This window comes from Melanerpes formicivorus, unplaced genomic scaffold (assembly GCF_026170545.1).
Source record: "Melanerpes formicivorus ecotype bairdi unplaced genomic scaffold, bMelFor1.0.p_v2 SCAF_5, whole genome shotgun sequence".
NCBI lineage: Eukaryota > Metazoa > Chordata > Aves > Piciformes > Picidae > Melanerpes > Melanerpes formicivorus.
In genome coordinates this window covers 17,680,801-17,706,584 of record NW_027142357.1, presented here as the reverse complement: position 1 = coordinate 17,706,584, position 25,784 = coordinate 17,680,801, and the positions used below count along the sequence as shown (strand labels likewise).

General features: G+C 35.8%; 1 protein-coding gene across 28 annotated transcripts in view; it reads right to left on the bottom strand.

Annotated features, from left to right (window-relative positions):
- The window catches only part of TTN (titin), a 250,969-nt gene that overhangs the window by 106,927 nt on the left and 118,258 nt on the right, over window positions 1-25,784 (bottom strand). For 17 of the 28 annotated variants that reach the window (XM_068138463.1, XM_068138479.1, XM_068138485.1 and 14 more), the window contains 31 exons: window positions 24,734-24,814; window positions 23,672-23,749; window positions 21,589-21,672; window positions 21,317-21,397; window positions 19,527-19,607; window positions 19,211-19,321; window positions 18,941-19,021; window positions 17,920-17,994; window positions 16,951-17,031; window positions 16,256-16,339; window positions 15,792-15,923; window positions 13,458-15,059; window positions 13,267-13,350; window positions 11,500-11,583; window positions 10,020-10,103; window positions 9,661-9,771; window positions 9,220-9,321; window positions 8,875-8,958; window positions 7,827-7,901; window positions 6,738-6,821; window positions 6,377-6,487; window positions 5,986-6,201; window positions 5,661-5,759; window positions 5,316-5,399; window positions 4,550-4,633; window positions 3,981-4,073; window positions 3,324-3,398; window positions 2,334-2,414; window positions 1,079-1,183; window positions 553-630; window positions 131-184 (listed from right to left, as the gene is read on the bottom strand). In XM_068138463.1, the coding sequence (XP_067994564.1) occupies window positions 131-184; window positions 553-630; window positions 1,079-1,183; window positions 2,334-2,414; window positions 3,324-3,398; window positions 3,981-4,073; window positions 4,550-4,633; window positions 5,316-5,399; window positions 5,661-5,759; window positions 5,986-6,201; window positions 6,377-6,487; window positions 6,738-6,821; window positions 7,827-7,901; window positions 8,875-8,958; window positions 9,220-9,321; window positions 9,661-9,771; window positions 10,020-10,103; window positions 11,500-11,583; window positions 13,267-13,350; window positions 13,458-15,059; window positions 15,792-15,923; window positions 16,256-16,339; window positions 16,951-17,031; window positions 17,920-17,994; window positions 18,941-19,021; window positions 19,211-19,321; window positions 19,527-19,607; window positions 21,317-21,397; window positions 21,589-21,672; window positions 23,672-23,749; window positions 24,734-24,814 (4,359 nt within the window). The remainder of the gene's footprint in view (window positions 1-130; window positions 185-552; window positions 631-1,078; window positions 1,184-2,333; window positions 2,415-3,323; window positions 3,399-3,980; window positions 4,074-4,549; window positions 4,634-5,315; window positions 5,400-5,660; window positions 5,760-5,985; window positions 6,202-6,376; window positions 6,488-6,737; window positions 6,822-7,826; window positions 7,902-8,874; window positions 8,959-9,219; window positions 9,322-9,660; window positions 9,772-10,019; window positions 10,104-11,499; window positions 11,584-13,266; window positions 13,351-13,457; window positions 15,060-15,791; window positions 15,924-16,255; window positions 16,340-16,950; window positions 17,032-17,919; window positions 17,995-18,940; window positions 19,022-19,210; window positions 19,322-19,526; window positions 19,608-21,316; window positions 21,398-21,588; window positions 21,673-23,671; window positions 23,750-24,733; window positions 24,815-25,784) is intronic. The other 11 variants (XM_068138464.1, XM_068138465.1, XM_068138473.1 and 8 more) reach the window with 11 other exon arrangements.

Sequence of the window (25,784 nt, the reverse complement as noted above, 5' to 3'; positions counted from 1 at the left end):
ATGAAAGCTCCAGTCTTAATAACACTAAATACATTTGTTTAATACCCTTTTAGGAAAAAAATCTCAGAATGGAAAATACTAGACACACAAGAAAAATGTGTAGTGGTATTCACCACTAAAGAATTCTTACCTACTGCAGGTTTAGGTTCAGGCCCAGGAACTGGGGTAACTGCTTGCTTAGGTTCTAGCATTTCAAACACAACAATTACAAATAGGTTAATTTACAGGTTTTTGAAATATTTAAAGTTAGAAGCAACAATGCAGAGAGAGGTTAATCAAAGACAGAATATATTGTTTTATATTTTATTCAGCCAGAAAGCAAGACATTAACTTGAGATGAAATCTTGCAAAGCAAGATACAATGAAAAAAAGATTAATTTTTCAAGCATTGAAGAATTATAGATAACAAGAAACCCAGAAGAATGCAAAGTGGTTAATTATGACACAATAACCATGGACAAACTGGATGACAATAACGCATTAGATTAATCTAGCATGATATTCAGCAATATAGTTGCTGCGATAAGGAAAAAGAATACCATTGATCTGTACCTTTTGGTGGCTCTGGCACATGTTTCTCCTCTTTTTTAATGACAGGTATCTCAGTTTTCTTCTTAGGAACTTCTGGGACTTCAAAACATTATTTTTGATTTTGTAAGATATATTGAAACACCTTAAATCCCCAAATACAATTATCTCCCATGTATTTTAAAAGTTTTAATTTTTTTTTAGACATAAACAGTTTTAGATGTTCATAATGTTTAGAAATATGTATTATGACAAGTGAGATCTGAATGAATTGGAAACACTAAAAGAACAAAAAGAAAAATATTTACAAAATGTCATCTAAAAGAAAGCTTGGCTTAACTGCTTCACTGCAGCTGTATTTATATCAGTATTCTAAAATACTTGTAAAGTTCTCTTCTATATAGAGTGAAGACTGAGAGACAATCCCAGAATGCAGAATTCAGACCCAAATTTGGTTGTCATTTCATCAAAGCTTTAATTTAAAGTAAGATCTTTATTTATTTATTTTTTAATTACGCTTTACCAAATAGATCTGAATGTAATCTAGTACCTTCAGGTTTCTTAACTTTTTCTACTGGTGTAGGTACAGGTTTAACTTCTGGTTTAGGTTCTTTTTCCGGTTTAGGTTCTTCCTCTTCTGATTTCTTTTTAAGAACTTTAAAAGAAAAGGAATTGCAGTTTATAAAGAACAGGTAAACACAGGAATAAGATGGTTAACATGACAAAAGATTAAAAGTTCATTAAAAAAATGGAATGTATGCCATAGAGTTGAAGTTTTTGTGTAACTTTTCAAGATAGTATTCTGAGTGCCTTTTATAATTCAAAGTTACCTAGAGCAAAAATGTTTTTATTAAGAGCAGCCCATCTGAGAGGAAAGATGTCAGTTACTATCTATGATAGAATGGAATTTATTATAATATCATATATTTCTTACCATATTTATATGTTTGCTTATTATACATAATTATACATGAATAAGTGCAGTTATAGATGATTCTCAGGGACAAAATACAGGATTAAGGATTAAATTTCTATTGACTTCAGAGAGAGAACAAGACTGAATCATCAAGTGTAATATTTGGAGAGCTCCAATTTATATAATGTCTGGTTTTAATGATTTTATTTAAGTTATTCTTGTACTGTCAGGTATCTAATGAAACTGTTATCTGAACTGAATATCTGTATAGTATATTTTCTGAAATTTGAATGTCAGCTGCAAGCTACATGGTTATAAACCAGTCTGCTCTGGTATTTTGAAGATAATTTGAATTAGTGCTTCCTTTTTTCTAAGCAATAATTGAGCATGATTCAGAAGGCTTCAGACTTTGCAGGCAAGGGGAATGATGTCCTATTGGACATTATACCACTGTAGTACCATGGGGGTCTGAAATCTGTGCATTGCTTCTCAGAAAACCATGAATGAGAATATAGATGCTATGTACACAACTTTAACAACACTGATGCTGTCAGTGGAAAATAGAGGTACGGAAGCTGAAAGTAATGGAAAACTGTCAGCTCTAGTACATACTTCACAGAAATTAGGGAAACTGGAGAGAGTTACAGAGAACTAGATTATTCGTGTTCTGCTCTGTTTTCATCACAGATCCTTTGGATATGACAGATTTTTCAGGCTATCCTATTTCACCCCTGCAACTATAAACACTTTCCCCACGAAACAGACATCAAGTAGTACTTTGTTAGTGTATTTTTTCCATATGACACACATAAAACAATGTTACTTATGGGTATATACTGGACACTGCTAATATGCTGGGCTGTTTAAAAATCGAGCCAAGGTACTATACCTTTTTTCAAAACAACTTCTTCTTTTGGTGGAGGAGTAACTTCAGGAATTACTCTGCGAGGTTTCTTTACAAGTCCAGGCACTTAAAAGAATATTATTCCAGACTTCATTAGGGGTTCATAAGAACAGTAAGATCTAGCCAAAAGCTATCCATTCCAAATGCACAAATGAAATGCTACTCCGCTACTCAATATTAAAAACAAATGTAAAATTGCTAAGATTTAAGTCAAGAGTTTTACTACTTATATTATTTGTGTATTGTTGTCTTCTAGACTTATGCACCCAAGAAAATTTTCATATGAAACAACAGAAGAAAAGTATGATTGATGAAACTATAAATGTTATGTATTCAAAGAGAGCTATCACAACTTTTTAATTGTCTTTTTCTCTTTCTTTACAGGCTTATGTTACATATCTATTCAAATCAACTGTCTATCTGTGGCGTTCATAAGAATCCAGTAATCTTAATTGCTAAACTTAAGAAACTTCTAAGCACTAAGAAGAGGTGTTCGCTGCTTAACTTGTCTTATACTCCAGTAAATATGAAAAATACAAGGGAGTACTTGTAAAGTGGCTTGGTCAATTAATTATTCATCTTTACATCTGGAAAATTACCTCCCACAAAACCAAGTTACATTTCAGGCAAATAATAATCTGTTCGAGCAATGCCATACATATCTAAACAGTGTACTATTTTTTATGTCTCCCTAAGCAGAGAAGCAAAGTGAGTTTCTGCACAAGTGACAAAACTCATAACAACTCTCTCTTCTGTGATTATATCTCTTGCATCTCATGATGGGAGATTAAAGTGACGATAAATATAACATGAACATATACATCCAAGACTGAAGTCCACTATTGAGAACAATCTAACATAGGCATCTTTTTAAAAAAATATATTTATGAGTAAATTAAAGAAGAAGGAGGTACCAAGAACTGCAACTTTGAGTTCATGAGAAGCTTAATTTGAGTAAGATTTTGTATTGGGTACCTTTAGCAGGTGGAGGTTCCAGTTTTGGAGGCTCAGCAGGTTTTGCAGTCACAACTTTCTTCCTTGCTTCAGGAGCTTTAAGGAAAATTATTTTAATTTTACAACATGCCATTAGATTCAAAAAAGAAAAGAACTTTCAAAAAAAATCCAAACAATTGATTAATACTATCAGCACAATAAAAAGACATGAGCTGCAATGCTAAGATTGTGGCTGGTTAACTGTTTAGAAGAAGTCAGATGATCTGTAGGAAGTAGAGTTACTGTGAAACTTGTGTTCATATAGTAACACCAGCAAACTATTGCTGGGGATTCTTTTCATATGTAAGAACATGTTAAGAGAGAAGAATTAGGTTAAGGATAGAAGTTTGGGTTAACTTGGTTAAGATTTTTTCTAGTAATTTTTTTTTTTTTCTAAAAATATTGAAAAGAACCCATATAAAGTGATATGGTATGATGCTGGTAAAAAAAAACCACAAGGCACTGAGCATTATTAAGTTGTATCGTTAAAATTATAGTAAATTAAAAAAACAAACCACCAAACAACAAACAAACCAAAATAATATGTTTAAAAGCATGCTTTTCAAGATTCATCAGTATAATTCAAGAGGATTATATGTTTGAGTTCCTGATGTTAATTGTGGCTTCAGATGATTATACCTTTAAGTAGTTCTTTTGCCAACTTAATATCTTCTTTTGGTGCAGCAGGCAGTGGTTTTCGCTTTTCAGGGCTCTTCTTTTCAGGTTCTGGTGCTTTAAATAACATTAGGTAGATTTAATATAAAGTTACTGCCACAGTAGCTACGTGAAGCGTAATGTACAAATGTAAAGATGGTAATTTTCCATTTCCAGTGAAGTCAGTGAAAGAATCTAATTGAATTAAACAAGTATGAAAGAACCTTTGGCTGTTGCTTTGCAGCATGTACACAATAAGAAATACCCAATCTGACTTTAAAAAGCATGTTAATAACATAAGAAAAAAAAGTGGGAAACCAAACAATGGGAAGACTTTCCTTGACAAGAAACAAAGTGAAAGCATTCAAAATAATCAGTATGTTGCACTTAAAAAATCAGGATTCATTTTTAAACCACAATAACAGTGGAAGAAGTACACAGAGACCTACAACATTCAGGCAGGTGCGTGAAGAACAAGAGAGGAAGAAAAAAAAAAAGAAGCACAATAATGAAAGAAAAGAGCCCAGCAGCCACTAGATAAGTGTTTTGTATACCTTTAGCTGGTAAAACTTCTTTTACTTCTGTAACTGTAATTTCTTCCATTTCTTTAAGCTCGGTCTCCTCTATGATTTCATATTCTTTAAAGAATATTGAAAACTTGTGTGAGTTTCCAATGATAAGATCATTTCAGACAAACAGTTATGAAGATATGACTAGAATGAACATTACTCCAATAGACAGAGACAAAAACATGTTAGGATAAGTAAACAGTATCTGTTAACTTTGCAGTTAAGGCATGCTTTTAAAAACCACTTTCTTCTTATGTAAGAATGAATGACAGTTGTGTGAATTTTTTTATGTATACATAAATGAATGAATCACAGTTGTGTGTATTCTTTATGCATACAATATAAAATAAGCACTAATTTGTGGATAAGTTATTGGAACTGAAAAGAATAAAATCTTAAATGCTATCAATTAATATTATAACATCAGTATAAATACTAGGTTTTAAGAGACTCAAATTCAGTGGGAAATTATTATGATATTAAAAGAGATCTTTGCTAGGAAACTTTATGAGGAATATCCTCTGTAGGAGAATGTTACTTGAAAGACATTTTGTTTTGGAAGTGATGTTTTACTTCCAGCTATGAAAATATAATAATAGATACAAGAAATATAGATTTGTATCATCTATAACAAGTGAAAAAATTAAGAACATTGCAATGGGAAAAAAAGGACAATATAGATTTTAAAGCTCATGTTTGGAAGAACAGGACAAAGTATTGTCCTCACAGTAATAGCTATGATGGTATATACCTTCACTTGGTAGTGGTTCGGGTATTTTAGGAACATCATCAGGTACTTTCTCCTCTGGGACTGGTTTCCTGGGCACCTCAGGCACTTAAAAAAATATTAGTACTGTTTATTTTCCTGTCTAAATACACATATAAAACATAAATAAAGACAAAACCACCTCACACACAGAGACAAAAAAAAAATTAAAAAAAAATAAAAATCACAGCAACTAATAGGGGGAATAACCTTGAAAGACTGTACACCAAACAGTATTTCCCAAGGTAGACTACAAACAACTGACACATTTATACATAAGAGAAAAAAAAGAAAAAAATTCTTCCTAGGAGATGCATGTTAGCAAGATACCTTTGGTTGGAGAAGTCTCTGGTATTTTAATTTCTGTCTTTTTAGGTGTTGTAAGAGGCACTTTCTCTTCTGGAACAGTTTTCACAGGTACTTCAGGCGCTTTAAAGATATTAGTAAATTTTAATTTTGTGAATATATGGATACATATACATACAACAGTGAAAAGTGTGATGACTAAAGAGAATAAGAAATTAAAAACAAAGAATAAGATTTTAAGCAACAGATTATTCATTAAGATACTTAGGCACTGCATACATCAGTGAAAGAAGGGAAAAAGCATTGGGAGAAGAGAGAAAAGGAGAGGCTCATTCACCTCCATATATACCTTTAACTGAAGGAATTTTAGGTTTTTTAAGGACAGGCAAAGGCTCTGGTATTTTTGGCTCAGGCTCTGGTTTCTTGGGCACAGTCACAGGTTTCTTTGTTACAGCAACAGGTTTCTTGGGCACAGCAACAGTCTTCTTAGGCACTGGCACAGGCTTTGGGGGAATGATCTCTGGCACTTCCTCTCCTGGTTCTTCCTCCTCAGGCACCTCAAACACTTCAAAGATATTAATTTATTTTTAATTGACCAGGCTGAAGGCCAGACACAAGCAGACACAACACGACCAGATGCTGCTGTCATCCCTCCCCATGGAACACAGAGGGTCAAAGAATACTCAGTACTGCAGAAAACCCAAGGGCACACCTAGATCTTTCAGAACACCACCCTATACCTTCAGCTGCAGCAGCTTCTGGCTCTTCAGGCTCAGCAGCTAGAGGCACCTCTTCCAGTACTTCCTCCTCCTCGTCCTCTTCTGGCACCTCTGCCTCAGGTATCTCAGGCACTTCAAAGATATTAGTGTTTCATATTACATTGGTGAAAGTACGTGCCAAGTAGGAACAAAAACCAGAGCAAGAGAGAGACACAGAACACCACAACAGCCATCTCAAAACCTCACACATCTGCAGCACCATTTACCCAGCATGCACAACATTTTGATTCTCAGCTTGGAAACAGAGACAGGCTAAGAGAGGATAGGACTGTGCTTCAGAAAGGAAGGTGAAGTATCTTAAGTTATCCATAAAGACAGGTACCTCTGGGTGCTGGAATGTCTGGTGCTTTGGCAGGGGCTACAGGTACTTTTTCTTCATGAGCAGCCTTCCTGGGTATCTCAGGTGCTTCAAAGATATTAGTAACAGTCAGTTTGATACATTAAGCAAGATGATGAACAATGAAACACAAACTAGATGTGTGCTTATGAAACACAGGCACAGTATCGAGCCATGTTTCTCTCACTCACAAAACCACACACAGAGGTACAAGCACAAGCACAAAATGGTGAAGCCAAGCAGGTTCAGAGAGAAAACTTTTGGCTATGTTTAGGTACTGCTCAAGAGTGAGGTGCAAATTAGAATACTCCCACTTTGTACTCAGAAGCCTTCCCACCCTGGGAGGAAAGACTGCTGTTCTCAGGCCCGTGGGGCTCTGACTCTTTCCTGGGAGCAACCTCATCCCATATCACATCTGTCACCATTCCTCAGGAAGTTGCTGACGCTTTGCATTCAGCAGTGTGGGCTGTGGTGTGATGCTTTATCCTAGTTTCTGTTGTTCTAAATTTCCCATCTTTGTACATGCTTTTCTTTTTTTTGTTATTTTCGTATCGTAAGTAGCTCTCTTGTCTCAGTTCTCATTTCACTGTCCCAGCAGCCACATACTGTATGGGTAACCAAATTTTACAACCATTCCTTCATTATTATAAACTCTAAAATTATCAGCACTTTCTTTAAATATTGATATTCTTTCAGTTCTTCTTCCCACCCTGATATGCTCATTTCTGAGAGATTTGAGAAATTCACAGTTATCATATGCACTGAGACTGCAAAAAATGTCATGGAGACATTCACTGTCTAAAAAATATAGGGCAGCAATCTGGAAAATTTATGATGAAATTTTAAAGTACAGTGCTTTAGTATCTGCTGATTCAGAATGTGAAAACAAAATATTCAAAATGCCTTTTGAGTTGTTTATATGAATAACTAGAGAATGAAATTTATGTTTGATACACAGCACAGAACGTGGAAATTTCACATAATCACAAATGGACAGGATAAGAGACATATGAAGTAATATGCAAGACAACAAGAAAGGGTCTCATTCAGGCAGAAGCACAGGGCAAAAGGTACCTCGAACTGGTGCAGGTTCTGGCTTTTTTGGCACAGTTACAGGTTTGGGCTCTTCTGGAACAGCTTTCTTGGGCACTTCAAAGATATTAGTGTGTTTTAGTTTTGTGGGCATTGCAGATAAACGTGAAACAACAAGACAATCAATACTATGTGCAAACAACCTTCTTGGAGAAAGTGCTGTGGGCACATGCAGTCATCATTTATGTTTTGTTCCAAACATGTGGAATGGCCAGAGTGTCAAATATGTCACACAGGAAATGAGAATTTTGTTTAGTGCCTTTTTCTGAGTCAAGGTAGAAATGTCTAAAATGTATGCCCTTATTATAACAGTTAATCTTAGACATTTATCAAATCCTACTGTAATGGAGTATAAGACTTATGTCAGTGGAGAATAGTTTTTCATTGTAGCAGATTTTTTTTTTTTTCAGAAAATTAATATTTGCTTTATTGTTCCCACTTTTTCTATTAGTTTTTCCCATTCTTTATATTTTCTCTTAATTTTCAGCTTTTCACAGTTCTTTTTTTTTTTCAGATTGTATTTTCTATAGAAATAAACATTTCTTCTCCTCATTTTTGAATGATATTAATGACCTTTTCATGTTCTAATAAGATCGTCAGTAGATATATCTAGTCTTCTCATGGCAACTCTATCTCATGTATACTGACATTAACTTATTCTCAAGAGGTAGAGAACTGATACTGCTGCAGTCATGCAGCAACACATTCTACTAGAAAACCCAGGAATGTAACATTATGTCTTTAAACTGAAGACATTTGCAGTCTCTTCTTCACAACAGCATGTTTTTCTGTTTAGCCTAAATATTCAATAAATATTAATCCCTAAACTATAAAAATGATCGGAAAGTGGAAGATATTTTTCAAAGATGTGAACGTAATTTTTCTGCCACTTTTTGATACTCCAAATTCCACTGCCTATTTCTCACATAGTTATCTCCAATAGGGAATCCCTAGAAAAATTACTTTAGCTGATGTCCAGAAGAGCATAATGTTATTGTCGAATGATGATACTAATAGTGATGACATGTACCTTTGGTTGGTGTTGGTTCTGGTTTTTTGGGTACAGCCACAGGTGTGCTTTCTTTTGGGACAGCTTTCTTGGGCACCTTGAGCACTATAAAGATATTATTTCCTCTTAATTTCAAAATTTAAATAATAGAACAGATCATGACTCTTAGAATAAAATCAAAGAATGTAGGTATTTCTATCACTGTAACATTCCTCTAGTGATTGGTTTGTTAGTCACACATGCAAAAATAGGCACAGCATAGGATAGGGGTAGAGGATCTCTAACACATGTTACCTGAAAGGGATAACAAACAAAAAAATTAATCAATGTTCTATAATAAAAAGAATATTTGCCCAAAAGATATACCTTTTGCTTGTGGAGCTTCTCGTTTCTTTGGCACAGCAATAGTCTTTGCAGGAATTATCACTGGCACCTCCTCTTGTACTTCCTCCTCAGCTACCTCAGGCACTTTAAAGATATTAGTACTTTTTACTTGACTAAGGTAAAGGTCAGCAAAAAGCCAAGAGGCAAGAGGCAAAGCAGAAAAGTAAATAATGGATAGACTACCAGGGAGTCCTTGTCAGACACCCATTCTTCCTTCAGGTGAACTATACACAAGAATGAGCTGTAGTATGGACTTCTTGGAGACTCTTGGTGACAAGCACCACCCCCTCCTGCAGACACGCAGGCACAACACGACCAGATGCTGCTGTCATCCCTCCCCATGGAACACAGAGGGTCAAAGAATACTCAGTACTGCAGAAAACCCAAGGGCACACCTAGATCTTTCAGAACACCACCCTATACCTTCAGCTGCAGCAGCTTCTGGCTCTTCAGGCTCAGCAGCTAGAGGCACCTCTTCCAGTACTTCCTCCTCCTCGTCCTCTTCTGGCACCTCTGCCTCAGGTATCTCAGGCACTTCAAAGATATTAGTGTTTCATTTTACTTTGGTGAAAGTATGTGCCAAGTAGGAACAAAAACCAGAGCAAGAGAGACACAGAACACCACAACAGCCATCTCAAAACCTCACACATCTGCAGCACCATTTACCCAGCATGCACAACATTTTGATTCTCAGCTTGGAAACAGAGACAGGCTAAGAGAGGGTAGGACTGTGCTTCAGAAAGGAAGGTGAAGTATCTTAAGTTATCCATAAAGACAGGTACCTCTGGGTGCTGGAATGTCTGGTGCTTTGGCAGGGGCTACAGGTACTTTTTCTTCCTGAGCAGCCTTCCTGGGTATCTCAGGTGCTTCAAAGATATTAGTAACAGTCAGTTTGATACATTAAGCAAGATGATGAACAATGAAACACAAACTAGACATGTGCTTATGAAACACAGGCACAGTATTGAGCCATGTTTCTCTCACTCACAAAACCACACACAGAGGTACAAGCACAAGCACAGAATGGTGAAGCCAAGCAGGTTCAGAGAGAAAACTTTTGGCTATGTTTAGGTACTGCTCAAGAGTGAGGTGCAAATTAGAATACTCCCACTCTGTACTCAGAAGCCTTCCCACCCTGGGAGGAAAGACTGCTGTTCTCAGGTCAGTGGGGCTCTGACTCTTTCCTGGGAGCAACCTCATCCCATATCACATCTGTCACCATTCCTCAGGAAGTTGCTGATGCTTTGCATTCAGTGACAGGATAGCTAACAGGAACCTCACCATCAATGATATTTATCGCTTCTATTTCTGTTCTGGGGTTTTGTGTTCAGTTTGGTTTTAGGTTTTCAGGTTGTGTGGTGTTTTTTTCTTGGGTTTTGTGTTTTGTGGTGTGTTTTTTTTCCTTGTTTATTTTTTTTTTGGTTGTTGTTGTTTTCTCCTAATTCATTTGCAGTATAATTATGTGGGAGCTTTGACTTAGTTTTCAGGGATTCCATAATCCTGTATTTAGAAGTTGCTTTTGGCAAGCATAGTGGTGTTACTTGCATAGTGGGCAAATTTCCTTGCTCTCTTTCCCATGAGGCAGTATTTTTCTACACAAATGATGAAGAACTGGTGGTCTTGTTCCAAATGTCTAATTCAGCTGTAGACCTGTAGAACCCATTTTCTTGGGTCCTCATGAGCTTATGATCAGAAAAAAAAGTTACGGCAATATATTACTACATCCAGATGTTTGTCTCATGGGAAATTTTACAACAAAAGGCAGAGCATTCTAATATACCACGTGCTTGAATAAGCGCTGTATTTACTAATGAGTTTGAAGTATCTGTTATTTGCGATTTAGGTCCTGATGATGTATGCCCAAGTTTCTTTTTTAATACTGCTGAGTCATGACTAAGACTGGTTGTTAGTACCACACAATTGCACAGGGTTGCCAGCTGGCATTGGTTAAAGAAAAATATTTTTGGTAAAAAAAAACATTACTTGAAATTCCTGGTAAATGATAAAGGCAGAAGTTTGCATGAAAGATACAAATTAGAAAGCTTTTTCCTATGTATCTTAGCAGTTACAATAAATAAAATTTTCTATTCTGAACATTTATGAAGGAGATGGGTAGGGACCCTCAGTTTCCCTGCTGTGTACAGAGCAGAGAACATGGAAATTTCGCATAATCGCAAATGGACAGGGTAAGAGACATAAGAAGTAATATGCAAGACAACAAGAAAGGGTCTCATTCAGGCGGAAGCACAGGGCAAAAGGTACCTCGAACTGGTGCAGGTTCTGGCTTTTTTGGCACAGTTACAGGTTTGGGCTCTTCTGGAACAGCTTTCTTGGGCACCTTGGGCACTTCAAAGATATTAGTGTGTTTTAGTTTTGTGGGCATTGCAGATAAACGTGAAACAACATGACAATACTATGTGCAAACAGCCTTCTTGGAGAAAGTGCTGTGGGCACATGCAGTCATCATTTATGTTTTGTTCCAAACATGTGGAATGGCCAGAGTGTCAATTGTGAATTGTGTTTAGTGCCTTTTTCTGAGTCAAGGTAGAAATGTCTAAAATGTATGCCCTTATTGTAACAGCTAATCTTAGACATTTATGGAAGCCTACCAGAGTATATCATCTATACTTCTCTCCATATCTATGTGTTCTGTGCTGGTTTTGTCAGTCACTGTCATACTTGTAAGCTGGATATTGTCACTATTTTTATTCTTCAAGTTGACTTCTCCTTTCTTTATTTATCTTATTATGTTCCCTTCCCCCCACACTCCAACATTCCCGTCACAGCCGTGGCTTCCAGCTAGATGCTGTTTCCTAGTATATTCATCTACATTATTTAAAACTTTAAATATAATCACTATGACGTGGTACTTCACTTAAGGGATATAATTGTATTTAAGATGGAGGGATTCTGGCGGCAGTATGTTTACTTCTCTAGCCAGTGCCGGGGGCTTTCTAGAGGAAATTAAATTATGCAGCACTGCATCAATCTATGATATGTACATCTTTAGACTATGTTAAGCCATTCTTAAATATTTTAATTATAAAATCTATCATCCTGATAAATCTGAGATTAAAAAACAGCTCTTACAAGGCTCAGTGAATTACATGTTCACAGGAACTTTACATCTCTTTGGTACTATTTATACAGCATAACAACTTTGCAAATGACCAAAATACTGAGAAATTATAATTAACAGATCAACAGAAAGATTCTGCTCCATGATTAAACCCATGGCAATGTAGGTATACTGAGATATTTGCAATTATTTTGCTCTATGTACAGAAACTGCTACTTTCTGCTGCAACCTTTGATTTCTGTTTTTTCCTACAGAATCATTTCGGTTGTAAAGGACCTTTCAGATCATGGAGTTCAATTGTAAACGTAATGCTGTCAAGTCCTACTAAACCATCTACATTAATAATGAGAATAACTGTGTATGCACACAGTCTCTTGTTAGCATCATATTTACTTGATCACTGCTATAGTGCTGAGGACAGGACAGAATGACTTCCCTGCTCCTCTTGGTCACACTATTCCTGATACAGGACAAGATGCCATTGGCCCTCTTGGCCACCTGGGCACACTGCTGGCTCATGTTCAGCTTACTGTCAACCAGTACCCCCAGGTCTCTTTCTACCTGGCCGCTCTCCAGCCACTCTGACCCCAGCCTGTAGCACTGCATGGGGTTGTTGTGGCCAATGTCTAGAACCTCTCATGCCATTGGACTCTGCCCATCTGTCAAGCCTGTCAAGGTCCCTCTGCAGAACCCTCCTACCCTCTAACAGATGCCTCTCAGGCATTTCAAAGTTATTAGTGCATTTCATTTAACAATTACAATACAATATAATATTAATAAAGAGACTGAAACACAGAGGAATGATCTGGCACAGACACATTGTCATTGTGATTTGTTTAGCAAGTATAATTTAAAAACTCACATCTGAAAAGACAGAACAAACAAGGTTAGGACAATACTTAAGAGAAGAAGATTAAGTGTGTTTATCATGTATTCAAGATAACATGTACCTTTGATTGATGGAGGTTCTGATTTTTCAGGAACAGCTACAAGAATTTTCTCTTCGGGGACACCTTTTTCAGCAATTGCAGGCTCTTTAAAGATATTAGTACCTTTTAGTTATTTGTATTAAGCTTTAAAACAATCAGTGAAACACAGTATAATCAAGAGAAGCAAAAGAGATCCTATTCATAAGAGGTACCTTTAGACAATGGAGTTCCTCGTTTTTTAGCAACTTTCTCATGCTTTTCAACCAGCTTGGCTGGTGGTGATTCCGCAGGTGCCAAAACAGGTTCTGGTTCTTTATATGCCCTTTCACGCTTCAGTTTTTGAATTCCTGTAGAAGATTCTAGTTTTTGTGGTTCCAAAAGTTGTCCTGGTGCCCCAGGCACCACAACAGTTTCTGGCTTGCTGGGTACCAGAACAGGCTTTGATTTTCTGGACACTGCAGTAGTCACTGACTTTTGGAAATCTGCAACAAACTCTGTTTCTTCATGTGTTACAACAAGCTCTCTTCTTTGGGGTGACCCAAAAGTTTCTGTTTTGAGGGGAGCCACAACATGTTCTGATTTTTGGATTGATGCAACTGTCTCTGACTCAAGTGTCACAGTGAGCTCAGGTTCCTCAGGAGTCATGAATGGCTTTGGGGGTTCCACAGCAGGCTTTTCTTTTGAGGATGTCACCCCACGCTTTATCCTTTGGGGTGGCATATCAAGCTTGGGTTTCTCAGGCATCACAACAAATTCTGGCTTCTCAGGTACTACAAGGTGTTCTGGTTGTGGAGGTTCTCCAGCAGGCTTTTGTTTTGGAAGCATCACCCCATGCTTTTGCCTTTGGGGTGGCATATCAAGCTCATGTTCCTCAGACACCATAACAAATTCTGGCTTCTCAGGCACTACAAAGTGTTCTGGTTGTGGAGGTTCCTGAGCATCCTTTTGTTTTGGGAGCATTACCCCATGTTTTAGCCTATGGGGTGGCACATCAAGCTCAGGTTCCTCAGGCACCACAACAAATTCTAGCTTCTCAGGCACTGCAGTGTGCTCTGGTTGTGGAGGTTCCTGAGCAGGCTTTTGTTTTGGGACCATCACCCCATGCTTTAGCCTTTGGGGTGGCACATCAAGCTCAGGTTCCTCAGGCACCACAACAAATTCTAGCTTCTCAGGCATTGCAGTGTGCTCTGGTTGTGGAGGTTCCTGAGCAGGCTTTTGTTTTGTGACCATCACCCCACGCTTTAGCCTTTGAGGTTGCATATCAAGCTTGGATTCCTCAGGCACCACAACAAATTCTGGTTTCTCAGGCATTGCAGTGTGCTCTGGTTGTGGAGGTTCCCCAGGAGGCTTTTGTTTTGACACCATCACCCCATACTTTAGCTTTTGGGGTGGCACATCGATCTCAGGTTCCTCAGACACCACAACAAATTCTGGTTTCTCAGGCACTGCAGTGTGCTCTTGTTGTGGAGGTTCCTGAGCAGGCTTTTGTTTTGAGAGCATCACCCCATGCTTTAACTTTTGGGGTGCCACATCAAGCTTGGGTTCCTGAGGTAACCAAATGTATTCTGTTTTCTCAGGTGCCACAACAGATTCTGGTTTCTGAGGTGACAAAAGATTCTTGGAATCCTCAGATGCCAAAGCACGCTCTAGTTTTTGGGGTGCCACAACACGCTTTTGTTTTGGGGCTTTTCTATCAGCTTCTTGTTCTTGAGGCTCCACCTTTTGAGGCTTTGTTTTTTGCGGTACTGCAGTGAGTTTTGTTTTTTGGGGAACTGGAAGAAGTACTTTCTTTTCTTGGAAAGTTGTCTCAGCTGCTTTACATACATGAAAGATATTAGTACTAATTTTAACAACTGCACTGACAATCATACCAAATATAAGTGAATTATGAAACATAAACCCACAACTTTAATAAAAGCATTTAAAAAATAACAGGTGTTAGTCATTTATGTTGGCCTTTTTAATGATGAATATACACACCCTCCCACCTCCAAGGTTCATGCCCCCATATAAAAATGGATGCATGCACTGATAGTGCCGCTTAAGCAATAAGTAAAATCTGTGACAATCATAAACAGAGTGGACAGGACAAAAGATATTAATAACATTGTAGATAATAATCTGAAGACTCAGTGATGGCATCTAGTTATCTGGTTGCAGTTAGTTTTTGTCTTTTTTTTTTTTGTGGTTTTGGGTGGGGTTTTTTTGGTGGAGCTTCTGGGATTTCAATTATATTGATATCTTCTGTTCTTAGTTACTAGAATGAATACTTCCATTTCTTCTGATATTATCACTTTCAAGATATTAGTTGTGGGGTTTGGGGTAAAATATTAATAATCCAAAACAATAATAAGAATTAAAGTATAAGATTCAGGCAGTTCAGACATCCAAGACTAGAAAATGACCCACGTATGTCTGTTTCACACACATATGCAGATACATAGGACAGGTATAGTTTAGAATCTCAAGAAAATAAGGCCTGGAAAATCACAGTGTTGAAAGAAGAGAAATATTGCTTTTGTTATTTTATTAATGTTGAGATTTACCTTTCTCTAGTGGAGGTTCTGGTTCTTCAGGGGCAGCCACTGGTTCTGGTTCTTTTGGCACAACCTTTGGTTCTGGTACTTTAGGCACAGGTATTTTCTTTTCTGCAACAACTTTCTTCGGCACCTCTGGTTCTTTAAAGACATTTATTTATTTTACTTTCAGGAATTTATAGAATAGGAATGAAAAAGATGACAATATCTCCAAGGTGAAAATCATCAAACAATATCAGAAAAAAACCCCAGCCCTTATAAACAATCTGTGGGTATTTTCATATTGCTTGATGTATACTATTAATAGCCATTGTTGTTTACTGGGAGTTATTCACAAGTGAAGATGACAACACAAACTACAACATTAATAAATATCATAATATTACAAATGAGGATAACACAAACTTTAAAAAGATTTTTTTAGAGAAATAGATGAAAATTTCTGTGCTATTTTATCAGTATTGAACATGTACCTTTAGGTGGTGGCAGTTCAGGTTTTTTAGGAACTTCAGTGTGCACTTTTTCTTCTGAAACCACTTTCTTGGGCACCTCAGGCACTTTAAAGAAAGTAATTAATTTTCTTTGTATGAAATTCAAATATATATCTCCAGCGTTAAGACACTAAGAAATATAAAACTCAGGGAGATCAAAAGCATTAGCGGACTTCATTGTTTTTTGTCTACAGAGCATTCTCTCTGATGTCTCAGTGCAGTACAGATGCAGAAACTACAATTTAAACAACAAAAATATTTTATAGAACATTTACACTAAAAGTAAATTGCCAGTATGTTAAAATGGTATCCTAGAAAATAAAAGAGTTTTCTGTCACTGACTGTGTACAGCAGTCACCTTTAGTCGGTGGAAGTGCTGGTATCTTTGTTATCTTAACTGAAACCTCTTCTGGGACCACTTTCTTTGTTACCTTAGGAACTTGAAAAATATTAATAACTTTTACTGTTAGAATTTAATAAGCAACATTAAAGCAGAACAGTGTTAGTGAGAATTCTAATAACTAAGACCTATTTTTTTTTTCCGGCACAATACATTTGTTCACTCAAAAACAACTTTGACAACAGAAAAAAATTCTAACTGGTCTCTTGGGCACTGTCTTCTACAGTGTTAAAACAAAGAGTGTAGGTTTGGATTCTGTTATCATGATTACAAGTACCTTTAGCTGGTGGAACTGCTGGCTTTTTAGGCTCTGCAACTGCTATCTTCTCATCTGGGACTTTCTTGGGTACTTCTGGCACTTTAAATACAATAATTATGTTAATATTAAGAATTTAAAGAAACTTAAATAGTACTGAATTGGAAGAAGAAACACACAAAATGACACAAGTTAACAGCAATTCAATGTAATACCTTTTGCCAATTGGGAAATTGTTTTATAAGGGTAATTAGGCTTTTTTGTTCTCAATGTTGATTATGAGTCTTTTGAGAGGGGTAAAGAGGCTTCTCCCAAAAATGAAATACAGCAGAAACTGTAATGCCAGGAGGCTCTTAATGGAGACATTTATGATGTATTTAGTGACTTGAGGTTCTTTCATGTCCTTGTAAGGTCTGAGAAAATATTTCAGACTCTTTTGGAGTTTCTTCTTCTACATTATGTTATTTTTCTGTTTTATTCAACCACCTCCTGAATCTCCATTTGACAAACTCTGTTTGCCCTTGTTCATTTTCTATTCCTTTGCACATTCTTCTATGCACACTGACTTCTTGATATACATATTTCATCTATGCACAAAGGGTTTTCTCCCATGTTAGACAACTGTATCACTTATTCTATACTTTGAAATTATTAAATTTTTTCAGTGTCAGTTGGGAGCACTCCAGATCATATGAACCTTGCTTTCACTTTAAGATTTCTGTTGTGGTTCTCAAGTATCAGACTCAACTCTGCTCATCCCCACCAGTGTTTCTCACACACTGATTACAGCTGTGATTCAAACAGACTTTTCAAAGCAGTAACATATATAGAACTATAGACACAGAAAATAAAAGCTATACAGAAGCAAAAAAAAACCCAACAAAACAACCCAAAACCCAAACAAAAACAACCCAAAAACCTGAGTCTGCACAATTAAGGCAGATGATTTTTTTTATCTCCTTAATTTTGGTTATTTGTAGTGCAACATACCTTTGGCTGGTGGTGGTTCTGGTTTTCTAGGCACAGCAGTGGGTACCTCTGGAATTTCCTTGGGCACCTCTGGCACTTTAAAGAAAACAACATTCATTTTTGTTATATTTAAAGCATTTTAAAATTTGTAAATTGTTAAGAAGAAAGTCTCACAAGAAGAGTATCAGAAAGAAATGTAAGATCAAAAATGAAAAGAGATATGGCATGTAGAAAAGTTGTATACCATTACATACAACTAGGATTTCTTTTTTCAATGAGAAATAAAAGGTAATCTTTTCTTCTACTGTAAAACCTACAACATGAGAGAAACGGAAATGTCCTCCTCAGAGAGCTACCATCATTGACATAGCAGATTTTGGTGGTGGCACAGCAAATTTTGCTGAGATAAACTTCTTAGGTACCTTTGGACCCTTTAAAGATATTAGTATACTTTTAAAATTTCAAGAATAAAACATAAAATATGCTGAAATAAGACAAAACAAGTAGATGTATAAGGATACTCAGACAACTGTTACACATTATGAAAAATCTCCATAGGTATTTCCCTTTAGCAAATAAGAATCTGAAGTGTGCTTTGATGGGGAACTTTTGTTGTGCCATGTGACATGCCACACAAACTGCTAGTTCAGACAGACTGTTAAAATATCTGAATGAATTGCAACAGCTGGTTTCTGTGTCTTAAGATATTTCCATTCAAAGTTTAATCCACTGACCTCTAAGTTTAACATGAGCAATGTGAAAGAGGAAGTGTATACACTTCTTGCTTGAGTAGTGATAGAATTTCTGAGGCTGTTTACAGACAATCAGGAAGTAAAAATATTTTTTCTGTAAATCTTGCTGAGTCAAGAGTTTTCCTTATTTTCATTCCATTTACTGATACAATTTTAGTGCTATTACAATGGATTACACTTGGGTAGAAGAAACAGACAAATTCATCTAAACTAGTGATTTGAGAACAACAGAATATGGAACAGAAGAAATTTGAATAAAAACAAGAAGGAAAAGGTGTGTTGACCTATACCTTTGGGAGGTGGAGCTTCTGGCTTTTTAGGCAGAGGGACAGGTTTCTCTTCAAGAATAGTTTTCTTGGGCAATACAGGAACTTGAAAGATATTAACTGGTTTTAATTTTATGACATAAAGACAAGTTGAAAAACAAAAAAAGACATATACAACATAAATGCCACAAATCTGACACAAGTGGACCATGAAGTATTGATTAAGGAATGATGTAAGAAAAAACAAAGATGATATAAGCAAAAGACCTCAGTTCTATTAAGCTGTCAAAATACCTTTAGATGGTGGAGATTCTGGTCTTGTAGGCACAGGAGGAGATTCTGCCTTTTTAGGTGTAGGAAAAGGCACTTTTTCTTCTGGAACGGCTTTCTTAATGACTGCAGGCACTTTAAAGATATTAGTTCATTATAAGAATTTATACAAAATAACAAGATGAGTCATAAAAAAAAGCCCAAATTTGTAATGTAAGTGAGATACTAGGAGCATTAATACAAATATTAATTACATTTAAAAAGAACTGAACCATGAACAACTTAATTTTCCTGGAGTTCATGACTGGAAATTGCAGGAAGAGATGAAGAGGAGATATACCTCTAGGTGTTGGAGTCTCCTCTTTTGTATAAACAGTAGAAATTTCTTCTTCTATGTGCACCTCTTCATAAACTTCATGCACTTGAAAGATATTAGTTTAAATATTTACATTAGAATATTTTCAGAAACAAGACAATGTTAAAGAACAAACACAATCAAATAGTTATCCAATCAAATATTCATGTTCATCTTAAGACACACAGGACTCTTTACATCTAGACTTGAAATTAAGATTCTTTCAATTCAGGGAAAGAAAAAAAGCCTCATATTCTACACTGATCCGAGCTTTGCAGCTTGCCAGAAGAAAAGATGTATGACAAGTCCTAAACTGCCCTGAGTACAAAGAGATAGGCTCTGCTTATCTGAGCTCTGTTGCTTTTTCTATTTTATTCTTTTATTTATTTATTTATTTATTTTTTTCCCCTCAAACTGATCTCACATAGCATGGTTTCTTGTAGTTGTGTTAGTTGCACATAAAGCTAATTTTCCCCTAAGAACAACAAGTGATATAATTTTAAATTGTGCTTAAATTAATTTTATAATGTTGCAGATAACCAAAGCTCTGTCCTTTAGTTTGTGGTAAACAGAATGCTCTCAATATAATTAAAAATCTATGTATGAAAATGTGTATTTTGTCCTTCAAATTCTACTCAAAACCTCATTCAAGGTGTGGAGCTGCTTTTTAAGTAGAGCAGGAGATTTTTTGTTTGTCTCTTTTGAGGAAAGCTTTCTTTGGTACTTCAGGAACTTTAAAATATTGGATTATTTTACAAATTTCCACTAGGAAATTTGCAAAACAATAAAAGATTCTGCTATGAAAATAAATGGTATTGACTTGTGAATGTGACCTAAACCCTTCATTTTCTGGTGTTCACTGTTTTGACAGATCCCAGCACTCCTAAGTTTGAATTTGCTTTTCCCTGAAAAAAAGAGTGGTTAGGGTTTGTTGTTTTGTTTGTTGTTGTTGTTTTTCCTATCAAACAATCTTTAGGATTTTTAGCAATCTAGAAGGTTCTATTTATTTATTAAATTTCAAAATTATCTATAAAAGCAAGTTAAAACTCCTGTGAAACTAACTAAATATTATGTCTCAAGCATCCAATACAATTCTTCAGTACTGGAATTTTATTTTAAAAAATTGTTCCTATTAAAAAAAAAAAAAAAAAAAGCCTGATTTAAAGTCTTAAGTTAATCTTGACTTTATTAGAGCCTTGACATGACGGCAAATAGACTTCTGCAGCAAGCATTTAGATTATTTTTTAAAAGATATATTGTCAGAGAAAGTATTCTGGGAAACGGACCATGAGACAATAAATCAAAAAAATATAAGGTTAATTCCTGGTCTTTGCTATGAATTTCCTGTCTATTAAATTCCTTTGTATTTGTCTAATTTTGTCTTTTAAATTTTTAAATTATTGATGCAGAATGCATCAATCTGAACAGCTGCTGCTAACATATAGCAAAAACAAGAATAACCTTTCTTGATTTTTTTTCCCTGAGTGATGAATTTTTCTCCCTTAATAATTGTTCATTAGTGTAGCATTTTTTTTTCAATTCTTTGTAAATGATTGTAAATATTTGTATTTTTAATTTCTTCTTTTTCTCTATTTATGGTCTCTTTCTAAGATAAAAATGAACAAATAAACAGGCAAAACTGAGTCTTAAAACAAGATAGCAAATATATGAAAACAGCACCTAGTCATATTCAAGAAAAAAAAACATGCTGGGTCTCTCACTTTGTACTTAGTGTTTGAAAGAAGCTAAAGTTACTCCATTTGGAGGCCATGTACCTTCAGTTGGAGGAGCTTCTTTGCTAGGTACAGCAACAGGTTTTTTCTTCAGTGGGACAGTTTTCTTTGTCACTGCTGGTACTTCAAAGACATTAAATTTTTGAAGAACAAATGTAAGTAACAAAGAAAGAATGACAGACACACAGAATTTAATAAAAAATTAAGATGAAGATGTTAAAGTAACAAATGAGCACACAGATGGAATGATGAAGATGGAAAACTAATTTGTAGGTAACATGCTGCTTTATAGATTTCTGGAGTAGTTGATGTACCTTTAGATGGTGGAGCTTTTGGTTTGCTAGGAATAACAGCAGCAATTTTTTCTTCTGTTGGAACTTCTCCGTAAACTTCTGGCTCTTTAAAGATATTAGTTTATTTTGTATGTTTTAATATTATTTACAATATAAGATTAGAAAGACAACTTATAACGCAGAAATTAAGACATATAAACAGACAAAGAGATGTTTGAACATAAATTATTTATCTCATTTGAGCCAGATCATTTCCCTACTATTGCTAGCAGTGACCATTCTCAATTAATAAAATACAAATTTACAGAAATACATCATTTTATTCTCCTGTTACTTAGTTCTGCATATAGTGAGTTCAAAAAGCCTGCAGTGAGCAGTAGTGTCCTCCCTACTCTAGTCCTGAGGTCTGTGGTGACAAGTTGGACTCAATGATCTTTGAGGTCTCTTCCAACCTTAGTGATACTGAATACTGAATAGATAGAAATCGTATTTGAATTCTATATGTCCTCATCTGGCATTAACTATGTATAAACCAGCTTAAAAATTAATTGTTACTGAGGCCTAGTGTCTACTTAAGTTTGTTTCTTTGGTCAAATGTGGTTAAGTGCTTTCCTGGATCAGAAACTTCACTCTTATTTATGTTTCTTCCTCAGATTACTAAAGGAGAAAAGAACATTTTAAAAATGCTAAACTATAACTAAATCTATGGTGAGAAAGTGGACGGATGTAGGACATGGATGGAAGCTACTTCTAAATAATTTTTTAAATTAATTTAAAAACAGCCTAGAGCAGGAATTGATGTATACCCTGCAATTTACTTCTTGGTTGATTACTCATTGATGTACCTTCATACAAAGAAGGTTCCTCTCTTCTAGGAATAACAGTGGGTTCTTTCTCTTCAGTGGCAGCTCTCTTAAGAAACTCAGAAACTTCAAAGATTATATCTTTCTTTTAGTAACATCAAAATAATTGTCAACTTTTAAAATCCCCAACAGAAATAAATTCAGAAAACTAGGTTCTTTTGAGGTCTGAAATACTGTGCCTTTTTGGGAATGAAATGTTATATGGTGCTTGCTGGAACTATTATGTAAAGAACTATATAATTTTTGCTCTCAAAGACATAAGCCATTTGCTTTTCCCACTGTACTGTCATGCTTCTCCTTTCAATAAGTGTAACAGCTTTAATGGTTTTAGCTTACTGACTCTTGCCCTATTACTTCTCCAACAGTATAATGACTAATGTATTGGCTTCAAAATCCCAGTTTAAATTTGCAACTATATTACTAATGTAAAAGCACTGTAGGTTTACAAACTGGTAATGTAAGAAATGACGCTTCCTCAGCATGTCTCACTCATAAATAAATGTATTTACTGTTTAGCACATATCTGAAATATTTGCCACAGAGTTTTTAATTAATCACTGAGACCTGATTCTATACACAGGAATAGATACTCCTGCCACGTAAGGCAACATAAGGATCATTTTGGAAGATGTGAGCTGGGAAAAAATGACACAAATATTTCCTTCCACAAAATCTCATATCAAAAGTTCCTTTGCCTTTCATTGGTGGAAATTCTACTTCAGGTGTATTTGTAGATTTCTTTTCCTCAGGGACAGCTCTTTTGAGACTGAATGGCCCTTTAAGGTATAATTTACTTTTATTTGGCAAAAGTTAGAAAGAAGTCAGAAAGAAGAGCAAATCTAACAAGGAATATTCATGAAACAACAAAGGATTAAATGCTTCCTGAAAAAACATCTGTGTTAATTTTGAAGATTAGACCAAAGAGTAACACATAACAAAATACTCTTGAAAGATGGCCATATGTATGCAGGATGGAATCTGCTTCTTTTTTGAGAAGAAGTAAAAATATTCTTTATTTCTGTACTACTTCATGTGTAGCTTATTGACAGAACATGCATTTTTAAATATCAACTCATATATTTGCAACAAATGACACTGGACAAATGAAACCCACAAAGAAAAAAAGACATAGTCACAAGCAGTTGAAAGACCACAGTAGGGACACAACTTTCTCAACAAATAATGAAGACAAACTGAAGCCAGAGTTCATGATTGATGAGGACAATGCAAAGGAAGTATACCTTTAACTGGTGGAGTAATTTCCTTTTTAGGAGGAGCAGGTAGCACTTTTTCTCTTGGAACAGGTTTCTTCGGCACTGCTGGCAGTTTAAAGACATTGATGTATTTTTAAGAACTTTTGCAGTATGAATATTATGTAAGAATAGAAGTTAAATGAAAAGCAAACAATGCAAAGAGTCAGAAAATTTAGAAAAATAGGAAATACTGTGTCCTCAGCTGCTACTGACTGGTGACCTTGCAGGCAACCCTTCTGGACCATTTTGCTTGGATTTACATAGCTAGAGTCTACAGTATTCATTGGAAGAAAAACACTGCTCATATGGGTGAATTTTTACTATGATGAACCTTAACAATTTGGTTTCATGATGTATCAGCTCTAATTAATGTCAGCTGGGAATATGGTAATGTTTTAACTTCTTATTAAGTAACTCCAAGACTTAAGGAAAAAAAAAAACCCAAACCAACAAAACCCCTTTTTCACTGATCTTGTGCTGATACTTTGTATAAGAAACTATTATAAAAGTTATCAGAAAATTAATTTCTGGAATCTGAAGTACTCTGAACATAAAATTAGCTAGCTCCAGACTAGTACAGAAACTCTGCTAGCATCTACTAACAACTGCTATTCATGACACTTATCTTTCATAGAGCCAAATACAGAGAACACCTATTAAAATTGGATGCACTCCATCACATCATTAGAATGAGAAGGTCCTAGTGTTTTAGCATCCTGTAGGAAACTAGACTTCTATTTAAATGGCACCATAGCTCAACAGAATTCTATTAGTTTCTTCATCTACTTGGTTTTAAATAATTAACTATATCACTGAAAATGTGATGGTGAAAATTAAATGTCATGCTTGCACTTCTTTTGTCCCCAGAAAGTAATTTGTCTCACTTTCAACTTACTAAAGAAACATTTATTCATTTATGTATTTATTAGTAAATCAATCCCTATATTTGAAGGAAATACTATCAAAGCAGAATAGGTAAATTACAGAACTGGAGGTTCAGAGACTCCAGCAGAAGGCTGTGTTTTCAGATTTATTTAATAGTCAATGTACCTTTAGCTGGTGGAGCTTCTTTTTTAGGAACAGGAACAGGTACTTTTTCTTCTGGCAGAGGTCTTTTAGGCACCTCAAGTGCTTTAAGAAATATTTCATTACAGATTTGAAGTTATTTATAAGGAATTACATCAGATACAAAGACAGCAAGCAGAGCAATCTCTCATTTGCTGAGAGAAACATTTATGCAGAGACAACAGGCCAGAGAGAACATTTATGCAGAGACAACTGAACAGCCACACAATCACAAAATGTTAGGGGTTGGAAGGGACCTCAAATGATCATCTAGTCCAAACCCTCACTACTAAAGCAGTATCACCTAGAGTAGGTCACACAGGAATTCATCCAGGTGAGTTTTGAACGTCTCCAGAGAAGGAGACTCCACAACCTCCCTGTGTAGCCTATTCCACTTTTTTGTCACCCTCATACTGAAAAAGTTTTTCCTATGCTTATGTGGAACCTCCAGCTTGCACCCATTGCTCCGTCCTCCTGACAGTCACTCTACACACTTATAAAACATGAATGAGGTCACCCCTCAGTCTTCCCTTCTCAAATCTAAGGAGACCCAGCTCCCTCAGCCTTTCCTGATAAGGGAGATGTTCCTCGCTCTTAACCATCTTTGTGACTCTGTGCTGGAATCTTTCAAGCAGTTCCCTGTCCGTCTCAAACTGAGATGTGCAGAACTGCACACAACATTCCAGATTATTTTCTCAGAGTTCTTGGGAAATGAAAACTAAGGAATATCACTGTATATCTTTCTAGTACATTTTTTATGCCCTTTCTGTTTGGCATTGGGGATTCTATGATCATAAATTTAAATGATGCAAAAGGAGGTTACATGAGCTTTAACATTTCTGTAACTCACAGCAGCTACACCAGGCAAAAGAAACCAATATTTGACACATTAAAATACCCAATTCAGGCTGAAGCTTATATGCATCAGAATGTTATTATTTACTTTGCTTGTATCATACCTACACTAGCTCACTCTTGGGTAGTTTGATGAGGAATGAACCTATTCCACTTTGTAGGGAAGAATTCTTTAGGAAAG